This window comes from Danio rerio, chromosome 25 (assembly GCF_052040795.2).
Source record: "Danio rerio strain M-AB ecotype USA chromosome 25, GRCz13ab, whole genome shotgun sequence".
Classification (NCBI taxonomy): Eukaryota; Metazoa; Chordata; class Actinopteri; order Cypriniformes; family Danionidae; genus Danio; species Danio rerio.
Window position 1 is genome coordinate 7,230,246 of NC_141045.1, and position 12,362 is coordinate 7,242,607.

Sequence of the window (12,362 nt, forward strand, 5' to 3'; positions counted from 1 at the left end):
AGACCTGCAGGCCATTAGCACTTAACGATCCGTGCTGGGTTACATCATAACAATCTTAGTCCATAAAAATGACCTAAATTCTCTGAGTGTGTAAAACGTTAACATTTCTGTGTTGTTGGGTTACTGTGCGAGCTCCTCGCTGCGTGCAGGTCTGACCTCAGAGGCTATAATCTTTTCGCGCGCTTACGCAACACGTGCATAATATTCCCGCGCTTCTTGGAAAACGGGCAAAATACAACAACACCTCAGTCAAAGATTAAACAAGTGCCTAAGCCAGGGGTGTCCAAACTCGGTCCTGAAGGGCCGGTGTCCTGCATAGTTTAGTTACAACTTCATTTAACACACCAGCCTGGAAGTGTTTGTATACCAAATGAGCTTTATTAACTGGTTCAGGTGTGTTTGATTGGGGTTGGAACTATGCAGCACACCGGCCTTTCAGGACCGAGTTTGGGCACCCTTGGCCCTGTAAATATATCTATTTGATTACGAGAGTCTTATATAAAACACAGAAAATGGTTTTCTTTAAAGTATTATTTCCATAATTCACTATGGTAACCTGCAGTAAAACTGTTTTAAGGATGTATTTGCTAACAGTAGTCAAAATAGTTGTATTGAATTACTATTTACTTGTTATATGTTGTTATGGAGCCTGTTTATGCATTAAAAGCAGGGGTCACCAATGTCGGTCCAGGAGGCCCAGTGTCCCTGCAGGGTTTAGCTCCAACTTGCCTCAACACACCTGCCTGGGTGTTTCAAGTATACCTAGTAAGAGCTTGATTAGCTTGTTCAGGTGTGTTTGATTAGGGTTGCAGCTAAAATCTGCAGGACACCGGACCTCCAGGAACAAGTTTGGTGACCCCTGCATTAAAGTAATAGAATATTACTTCAATAGAAATAGAAATATATATAAATTTAAAGGGTTTTAAATGTATTATTCATGAATACAATATTAATAACTTTAGATTGTTTGAACAAGTACTACAAGTACAACTACAGTACTACAAATGACTTATATATGATATTGTATGGACATCTGGGCAACAAAGTTTTCTCGACACACAGCAGCATAAAAACTCAGTTACACAACACACATTAGCAGCAGGCATTTCCAGATGAACGCTTAAACATATCCATTATTCAACATTAATCCACCAGCTGTAGGGTGTTGAGGGATGCACTCAGGGCATACATTAGATCATTAGAAATAAAAACAACACATTTCTCTTTTCATTTTGTGTTTAATAAAGAAATCGACAGATGGACAGACAGAGCAATATGAACTTTTTTACGAATCCCAGCGGGCGTTTGCATTTCAGTAGAAAACAAGTGCAGGCGTTTTATTTGTCTTTCTCCTTCTGTTCTTTCTCTTTCTTGTCCTTCTCAGCTTTGGCTTCTTCCGCTTCGTGTTTCTTGATGAGCTCTTCCACTTCTTTCTGCTTGAGGACTTTGATTTTGGTCTTGCCGTTCTCTCGTGTCAGTGTAGCGATCTCAACTGCAGAAATGAACAGGAGAAAAAGGGAATAAAATCAGATCAAATCATTTTGTCCCTGAATAATTTTAATTGCAATCATTGGCATCATTTGTCATCATGACCTACTCTCTGTAAAAATTGCTGGGTTCCATGCAATCCATTTGTGTAGGAATATGAAGGAATTAAGTTAGCTTATTAGTTTTTGCATATTTGAATTGAACATAAAAAATTAATTTGTCCCCAAAAAAAATGTAATCGTTTCAGCGGATTTTAAATAAGCAGGTTGAAGAAACAGCCAATCTCATTTTTAAGTGTATTTCATGATGTTGGTCTCATTTATAGCAGTAATACATGCCATATTTTGACTAGCAAAAGAACTACACAACCACAAAAATCAAAAGAAAAAACAAACACAACACAAAACATCAAAATACAGACTAAAAGCACTGCAGGAGCATTTCAATGAATATATGGACAGGACAATTAAGGCCTGTTTAAAATGATTTAATACTTAGGAAACAAATTTTCTGTGATTTATTAAAGCTTAAATTTGAGATAATTAAATTTTAATAGTTTTTTTTTATTATATTTTTTTAAAACTCAGCATAAACCCATATATGAAACCTATTTAGTTTTTTTTAAATTCAATAAATAAATACATTTATGAATACAATACAAAACATTTGATAATTTAATCAATAATAAATAAATATATGCATATTAATTATAAATGTTTTTTTTAATAAATGAATTTGCAAAAAAACATAAGAACACAATCTAAAGCACTGCAGAAGCATTCAATGAGTATATAGACAGGAAAATTAATGCCACTTTAAAATTATTTAATACCTAGAACACAAATGTTCTGTGAATTATTGAAGCCTAAATTCTAGATATTTAAATTTTACGTTTTTTTTTTAAACCCAACCAAAACCCTTATATGAAGCCTATTTAGAAAAAAATGAAAAAAATAAATAAATGAATGCATATTAATTATAAATATAATAATTTTGATATGCATGCATTTATATTATATAAAAATTATAGCCTGACCAGCCACTTTATTAGGTACATCTGTGCAACTCCTCTAACGCAAATAATCCGCCAATCACATAAAAGCGTGAATCATCTCAGATTGTCTTCTTGAACATGACTGAGTTCACTGTACTCAAATGGCCTCCACAATCACCAGATCTTAATCCAATAGAGCACCTTTGGGATGTGGTGGAACGGGAGATTTGCATCATGGATGTGTAGCCGACAAATCTGCAGCAACTGCATGATGCTATGATGTCAATATGGAGTAAAACCTCAGAGGAATATTTCCAGTACCTTGTTTAATCTATGCCACGAATGATTAAGGCAGTTCTAAAGTCATGTTATTGTTAAAACAGTAGCTGCATGACAGCTTTGCAGTGTCTGTGGTCCGGCACGTGAGCATCCACATTACTCTGAGTGCTCAGATGGACTGTGTGTCTGTATATAGTGTCATGATCATTCATAATGCACAAGTCTGCTCTCTTCCTCAAACTAGCAGCATCGGTCTGCACGCTAAAACATTTATTCCCTCTCCGTGTCTGCCAAGCACACACCTTTCTCTGCCGAGAGCTTGCTGACGTCCATAGTCTTGTTCAGCACTTTGACGGCGAGAGCGAGGGCCGCAGACAGAGTCATCTCTCCCTCTTTATAGTCCTGCTTCAGCATTGACACAGCAGCCTGAACACACACACAAACACACACAGACTCATTCAGTCTCTGAAGTGTTTTGACAGCATTTGTTCTTTAGGTGACAGCAGAAATGGTGGATTTAGGGCAGGTCTGTTGTCGCCATCTACTGGTTGAATCATGACATTATTACAGAAGATATTTCAGCAGCATAGCTTTAAACAAATGAGAATTCAAACGTAGTGGCGATGTCTTGTTAATTTCATAAAAAGGCAAAAAGAACTGAAGCAACCTGCGTGGATATAAATGAAAACCATAAATTGACACTTATGACTGTCTTTGAAATTGAAAAAAACAAATCCCAAAAACACAATTAAAATTGCATTTACTTGAAATAAACCTTGATAACTAACTGAAATGAGTGTGCATACAAAAATGACTAAAATATTACAATAAAGATAAAAAAAATCCATAAGCACATAAATAACTAAATCTTAAAATGTAAATAAAATAAACCCTGACAACTAACTGTGATGTCCTAAAACAAATAGAAATAAAACAATAAATAAATATGTAAATTCAAGACTAAATAATCCAAATTAAGAAATAAAATTACAAAATAAATTATATAAAGTAACAGTAAAAATTGAAAAACTACAAAAAATATTTTATTCATAAAAATAAATAAGCATAAAAAATAGATATAAAAATTACTCAAATAATTAGGTTCAAAAATGACAAAAAAATTATATAAAGTAAAAAATAAATATAAAAAATACAAAAAATATTTAAAACAGAAATTGAATGTAAACACATTTAAATAACAAAGAATAAAATGAACATTCATACCCAACTAAAATGCTTGAAGTTACTAAAAGTAAAAAGAAAAGATCAAGCAAAAAAAAAAAAAAAGAAACACTAAAACTTAAAACGAAAATACCAGATAAAACTAGCCGACAATAACCTGGAATGATCGTGCATACAAATATTACTAAAATACTAAAATAAAGATAAACGTACATTTAAAAAAAAATTAAAAAATCCCATGAGCACATTAATTACTAAATTATATTTAATATACCTTAACAACTAATTGCATTATCCTTTTACAAGTACAAAAATTAGAAAAATAAATAATTTAAGTATAAATAAATTCAAATAAAAATTATTTACATTGACAAGTAACTCAATTAAATACTAAAAGGACAAAAAATGTATGTATATATATATATATATATATATATATATATATATATATATATATATATATATATATATCAACAAAAAATACAAAAATTACATAAAAGAAACTGAAAAGCATATTGAATAATATAAAAAAAAATAAAACTAACAATTATATCTAACCAAAATGCTTAAAAGTTATTCAAACTTAAAAACATGCACACAAAGTAGGAACATGTATAAAACATAAATAAATAAATAAAAAACAAGGGGCAAAACCCACCAAAACTTAAAAAGAATCATTAGCTCAAACAGGGGTCTGTTCTTCGTACGTGGAATACTCAATTAGCTGGATTTGGTCATTTAGGATTTGACATGATCCAGGATCGTTTCGTTCTTCAAAACTCATCTGAGAGTTGTTGTCATAGCAACAGGTCTGGTAGCTCAAACCTGCTTATTTCATATAAACAGGATGAGATCAGGTCATTTCAAGCAAAGGTTATACTGAAAGTATGTGCTAAATGCTCTTATTTTCTTACAGTTCTAGTTAAATGCACTTGGGAAAATAGTAAAATAGATAGAAATAAAAAATATACATGTGTAGTTGAAGTTTATAAGTTATAATAAAAATATTAATATATAAAACTTATGCAATCTGCACTCCAAAATAAAAGTACATGGGGTGGTTCTTCCCAAGAGATTCAATAAGAAAATGTTTTAATAGGGACTTTTTAGATACAAAGCGCACTATTTTAAGGTACCGCCCAGCTTTAGTACAATCTGTGTATGATACTAGACAAGTACAATATTCGACTGTTTTGTAAAGGAATAATCTATGCAGTCATGCACACGTTTAACAGCTCATCTGTTGGGATTAAATGCGTCGCAAAAGTTGCAGACACCTTTACCAATATCTAAATGCTTTTCTGATGCAAAATTAATTGAAACAGCTAGTTATTCCTTACACCCATTAAAAACTTGAATAGGCCTAGGCTACTATAATAAAGAAAATACACTCTAAATGTAAAACTAAAACTGCTAAATACTTGACACATGAAACTGTAAAGTCTGCAGCCCACAACAAAGGTGTAAAGTTATTGCGCATCATATTTAACAAACCATTAACTGCAAATATTTGTATAATTTCACTTGCATGGATAATTGAATATTAATCAGATGATGTCATTACGTAGCTGTGCTGTCAGCCAATTGTTGCATTGCTGATTAAGATTTCGAAGATCGATAGCTCTGTCCTTCACAACACAGGCAGCGATCTCATATCAGTTCATCCAGACATTTTAAAGTAATTCACGAACTCGTTTGAAGAACTAAATTAGCCAGAGATCAGTTATCAAGATTAAAAGATCCAGGATCTGCCGAATCATCTTAGATCATTTAAGCGGGTTCAAAGAACATTTACAGAAAGGGTTCACTCACTGCGCTGTTGTTGCCGATGCACGTGGCTTTCCAGCCTCCGTAGTTTCCGCTGGGGTCGCTCTGATAGAGCTGGAAACCGTAGTGTTTGTCCCATCCCATATACAGCAGAGACACACCGAAAGGCCTCTTACCTGACAAAACACACACGTTTTACATTCGACTGCACATAGACAAGTGAACTCATCATGCCAGAAATTATTAATAATGTAAAAATGCTGACTGCTGCACCTCCAAACTGCGTGTAGGCCTGTTTAATGTCACACAGAGCCGTCACCAGCTGCTCACAGGGAATGGGCTCCTGATACTGCAGCAGGTACCTGAACATTGCACATTTATGACTCTACAAATGTTCATATATTCACTCTCATTTATTAAAGCAAGATCATTTAAAGGAACACTCCACTTTCTTTGGATATATGCTCATTTTACTACACTCCTATAGTTAAACAGTTCAGTTTTACCATTTTTGAATCCATTCAGCCACTCCCCAGGTCTGGCAGGAGCATGTTTAGCTTAGCTTAGCATAAGTTATTGAATCAGATTAGACCGTTAGCATTCACTCAAAAATGGCCAAAGAGTGATAGTTTTCCCATTTAAAAGTTTGACTCTTCTGTAGTTACATCATGTACTAAGACTAACAAAAGTTGCTATCTTCTAGGCTGATATGGCTATAGTAACTATACTCTCATTCTGGCGTAATAATCAAGGAACTTGTTGCTTTACCATAGCTGCAATGATATTACCTAGTTCGGGACTATTCTCAGGCACTTTTAATACACCTGCAAATAAGAAACTTGACTCAAAACTGACCATATTGTGGATAAACACATTGCAATGTTAATGTTTTAAGCAGCCCTAATATATATAATATTGCTGAATGGATAATGTAATATTCACCAGTATATCAACTACAGTAAGGTCTGCGTTACTGGGAACGGTCGGCAGGTCCAATCTGACACCCACATCTGTTGTTCTTGGGTGTTCTTGGGTATGGAAACAGCAGCAGCAGCAAACGCAAAGGCCTACATAGGATTGTGCGAACTGCTGGACGCGTAGTAGGAAGTGAGCTTCCCTCCCTCCAGGACATCTACACCAGGCGGTGCATGAGGAAAGCCAAGAGAATCATCAGCGACTCCAGCCACCCAAGCCATAGACTTTTCTCTCCGCTAACCTCAGGCAGACGGTTCCACAGCATCCGGTCATGCACCAGCCGACTGAAGGAAAGCTTCTTCCCACAGACTATCAGGCTGATGGACACTTAACACACCCCACACAGACTCTTCCATACCCCTCACTACACAATCAATATGTAGCATGCAGTGCACTTAAACCAACCCTTACTTAAAACAGTACTGCCTACAACTATGTGTACACCTATTCATTGTACATATCGCTGTCAACACTGCCAATTTTACATTGTCCTGTTGTTTTAGGAGTATGCTGTTGTATGTTTTTGTATCTGAAGCCAGCACCTAAGCTTTTCACTCATCACAGCAGACGTGCTGCAGATGATGTGACAATAAGAGTGATTTGATTGTAGGGCACCAAACAATGACATTCGGGTCTCTCTTTTAAACTTCTCCTTTTTTTCTGGTCTGCGTCCCAATCTGACCAGACCACAAAGCAACCATAATGACTGCAGAAGGTGCATCGTTGATCTATGCTAAGCTAAAAATGCTAAAACCCAACTGTTTAACTCTATGGGAGCTGTAAAATGAGCATTATTAAAAAAAAAAAGAATGTTTCTTTAAAGTCGTGTGTTTTGGTGATTTTTGACTGACCTCTGTGCGATGAGTCTCAGCTCGTTCGTGAGGACGTTTGCATCTGATGTGATTCCTGCGACACTGCAGGCCATGTCTCTGCATCACACAATCAACACACAGCAGTGAGTTACAGGAAATGATTACATGGTTGTCTGGAATACTTGATTCTGATTGGTCAATTGTGACATTCCAAGGTATGATTTTCCCAGATAACAACCGCTGAAATTAATAACATCTGGGCTCATGCGGGTACTTCGAAACACACTTTCACACTTGACACTTTCAGCAGAATCCCCTATTTTACTGCGAATGAGGGAATGAAAGTAAACTCCATTTCTTTCTCTCTTGCTGGCGTGACTTTTCCTCTCCTCTCGGCTGTTACAGCTTTACTTCTGGATACCGACACGAGCGTGTGTATGCAGAGTTTTCTCCGTGTCGATCATGGATTAGCTGTGATCGCCGCTGCAGTTTATCACTAGCTATGTTTCCATCTAAAAATGGGAATGAGCTTAAAGCGCAAAACTGGATTATCGCATAAAAGACGTGCGAATAAAGCAGCGTTTCCATTTAACGAGTCAAAGCGAACAAAATCGTCACTTCCTGATTAACTGGCGCCAAATATCAACAATAAAAACTGCATTTGCTGCAGTAGGAGAAGCTGCATCAATCTTTTCTTCATCTAATAAATGACTTGCGCCTCAGAAGGCAATCCTGACATGCAGTGAACGCGCAAGGCAGTCTGGACGCGGAGCACAGATGCTCTGGATTCTGGAGGTCCAGTAATAATTCTGGAGTGACAGTAACACTTAAACAGTAAGGCGTTTTAGAATGACCAAAACAACATTTCAGATGGTTTACAGTGTGCTCAGCTTGCTGGTTTGTCCATTTACGCACATTTTCATCATCACATGATCTCTTATAACAAAATCACATGACCTTTTTTAATGCGCATACTGAAATTTGTGAGGTAAAAGTGTTTCCATCGTAGGTTTTCTCCTACTCAAGTTATTCGCACAAGTTTTAAATGCGCATTTTCAAAATGTATACGCATCATGGTGTTTCCATCTGTAAAGTTGAAAAAACACGACGTTTATTTAATAAGCATACTTTATTTCGTTAATTCCCTCCTCGCACACATACGAGACATCTTCAATAAACATTCACCACACAAAACCCCGCCCCTGCGCGCTCTCTCATTTGTAACCCGGATAACCTTCTTTGAGGTCAACAAAGTAGAGATAACAACATGTTAACAATCTCCCTATACTTTAAACAAAAAAAACTAAAAATGCAAAAAAAAAATACAGTTACCATATTAAAAGAAACAAGGTACTATATTTAAATGAAAGTTTTGATTGAACACCATCAACCGGTTTTCCTATGCGCATATGCAAAATGCGCATAAAAATATGTGGATGAAAACATAGCTAAGGTCACTCATCTGTGAAGTGCGCCAGCGTGTTAGAGCCAATCGCAGCCCTTTCTGTTGAGTACGTGACCAATCAAAGGGCTGTACGACAGAACTTGCTAGACAAGGCTCAGAAAGCGAGCTGGATATTTGTATTTGTTTATTTGCTATAAATGCTTGAGTTGTTTAAAGGTACAGTTTATATATCTGACTGTTTGTATTAAAGGACAAAATTGTATTACAAATGGTAAATATAAATATATTCATACATTTTAATCCAAGAATTGCTGTACTGTGCTGAAAATCTAATACTGTGTATGGAAAGCATTGTCAATGCACCGTGATATCGAATTAAACCGAATCGATGGCATGATAATCGTAACTGAACCAAGAGACCAGTGTAGGTTCACACCTCTATCTTATAATCAGTTTTTTTTAATTGATTTCGAAAACCAGTTAACAATAAAGATTGCAGCAACTTTGAATTGAAACTTACAACATCAGAAAAAATACAGAAATGGTGGTACATTATGCACATTACATTTTAAACAAAGAAAAAAAAAAGTAAAAAAAATATATAATAAGACACAAACCAGCGGGAAATATATACGAGATTATACATTGAAAGCAATTTTTTACTTTTAATCGATTTTTTGTTATTCCCATTAAAGATAAAATATAGGACTTATACACAACTATAGCCATTACAACCTAAATTTTTACATGCTTTTTTGTCGCCATCTTGTGCCTGGATGATGAGCACAGGCTGCATTCAGATGTTTTTATTTCTACATGCTTTACGTCTAACTAAAGACTTAGTAAATTATTACAACTCAGATCAGTGTTTTATGTCTGATTTAGTTCAGTTTTGTGGCAGGAAGTCATGAAACAAGTGGGATAATGCACATCTAGACAGTTCTTTACACAAAATTAATCAATTCAGTCTTATGCAACAGCTGCTGAAAAACCTGTCAGGCTTTATTCTGCTAGAACAACGGGCTACATGTACATTATGCCTTACTTTATGACTAAAAACATTTCAAGTAAAGCTGAAATGACATAAATGTTTGATGAAAACTTTAAAGCAAACTAAAAATAAGCTTTTATAGCTAACTGAAAAAGCATTACATTTTACCAAAACCTAACAATGACCATACACAGAAATAGAAATAAACCAAAATTGAACTAAAAACAAGGTCAAATTAGAATTGATAACTATTTGAATAAAATCGAAAAGTTCAAGTAGTAAAAATTGCTAATACTTAAACGCATAGATATAAGAAAAAACTACTGACTAACACAGATAAAATTTCAGTCTCAAAGGTTAAAAAAAAAAGTTTAAAAAGGTAACAAACTAAAGCACATTTTAAATACTAGACCCAAGATAAAAAAATAAAAATGACAAGTGCATGTTGCAAAATGACAAAAAAAGAAGCTAAAACTAACCAAAAACATATTAAAATAACTTAAAAACAAACTGAAATAAATTTCAAGCTTATATCCTAAAACTAGGCCAAAAAGATTTACAAAAAAATACCCAAACACACAAAAAAACTAGCTTTTATTTTCCTAACCATGTCAGAATCTTTGTATTAGTAGCACTTCTTATGTGTATTGCCTCTTTATGATCACAATGCCTTCCACATTTGTAATCAAGTGGCTTTGGATTAAAATAATAATAATAATAATAATAAATAAATCAGTTTACAAATAAATAAATAAATAAATAAACAAATAAATCTACGCCTTTAATTTCAAAGCTATTCCGACAAATACAAGAAATAATAATACATTTTATTAATTTATCTTCATTTACAAAACTATTACTAAGAAATTCAAATGCTAGGAGGTTATTTGTGTTCATTTAACAATGTAAAAGATACTCAAGTCAAACAAATGCTCAAAATCTCATATGAAAAAAAAAAAAACCCAGACTCACTCGTTGAGTTTGTAAATCTTCTCGGAGAAGAAAACCTCGTCCAGCAGTTTGTGGATGTTCCTTCGCTCCGCCGCCAGCAGCACACCGTCATTGGCCAAGATGCCCAGACAGGTGCCAGCGTGCCCGATGGCCTCCATGGCATATTCTACCTGATACAGACGCCCTGCAAAACATAATTAAAACAATAATAATCAACATTCAGAACAATAAAACGCACAATAATTTAAACAAACAGTCTATAAAGACCCTCACCCTCTGGGGAAAAGATGGTTGTTCTTGAATCATATCTCCGAGACTGTAAAAATAAAGCAAAAATTATGATTATGAATGTTGTTAATCAATAAAACGCATTAAAAATTAAGAAATAAATTGTTACTTACCATAGTGCCCTAAATAAAATAAATCCTGCAAACAGATTACAAAATTAGTAAATTAATCAGTAATGTATTTGTGTTGCTGTCAATACATATATGAATACATAAAACATATAGTGCAAAACAAGAAAAATATGCTCAACATTAATAGTTAAAACACATTATAATTAATAAATATATCAGTTTATTTCAGTTAAAAATATTTGTTGTGCTGCTGTCACTATCTAAGGCGCTTAAACACTCATTGAGCAACAAAATGAAACAGAAAGTAGCTGAAAATAGCAAAATTCCACACAAACACAAATGAAGCATAACGAATACATTAAAATACCTATAAAAACTACTTTAATATTAAATGTGCTGGAATATAAAGGTGAACTGTAGCGCTTCTATCAGTTTCTCCTGTATGAATGTGTTTAGCTTTAGCATTAGCAGCTGCATAACAGCATGAAGCAGCAACTTTTCATATCATTTAAAATTAGCCTTCGTTTAATTCACCTTACACCGGCTCAGCGTCTCTTACACGCATAAAATGTTTGGGATTATCATAAACATGATGTGAAGAATGTAAAAAATTGTAGAATATTAGAATTTTCATACCTAAAGCCTGGGATAGCAATGCCTGTTCACTGTTGCGGCTCCGACTCCGCTGAAGAAATTCACTGCGGCGAGAAGCGCGTCCACTCTGGGTTCACTTCCAGGATGAGTCACGTGTCTTACGTTCAGCCATCTGATTGGCTCAGTTTTTTTAAGAGTAGCGGATGCGCTAGCAGATTGGCTTGACTATCATTTATTTATTTATTATTTCAATTTTCTTTTATTGGGGTTTCTACATGGAATATCAGTTACAGCATTAATTTTACTTTTTTCAAAACATATTTTAACATTAAAGGTCCCATGAAGTGCTTTTTTGTAATTCAATATTTGATGTAATCTCATATTTTAATTTCATGGGACTACGAATTCTAAAACTCGCAAATATAAAATGCCTTTTATGTATATCAATTTGTTGTTAAACGTTATAGCGTTTTTATTGAAACGGCAATATTCTAATCAGTGTAAAAATGTTTGAAAATGAAGGTTAAAAATTGTGTACTTCAATGGTCTCAAACTCAATTCCTGG

The 12,362-nt window shown here is 34.4% G+C and overlaps 1 protein-coding gene across 1 annotated transcript; it reads right to left on the bottom strand.

The window, feature by feature from the left end:
- Positions 1-1,224: 1,224 nt before the first annotated feature.
- psma4 (proteasome 20S subunit alpha 4) lies at positions 1,225-11,903 on the bottom strand. The gene is given in 9 exon segments (NM_214697.1): positions 1,225-1,492; positions 3,064-3,187; positions 5,756-5,886; positions 5,984-6,072; positions 7,537-7,614; positions 10,866-11,028; positions 11,118-11,160; positions 11,246-11,270; positions 11,840-11,903. Coding segments are annotated over 8 exon segments (786 nt in total). The 5' UTR covers positions 11,249-11,270; positions 11,840-11,903; the 3' UTR covers positions 1,225-1,337.
- Between the last annotated feature and the right edge of the window lie 459 nt (positions 11,904-12,362).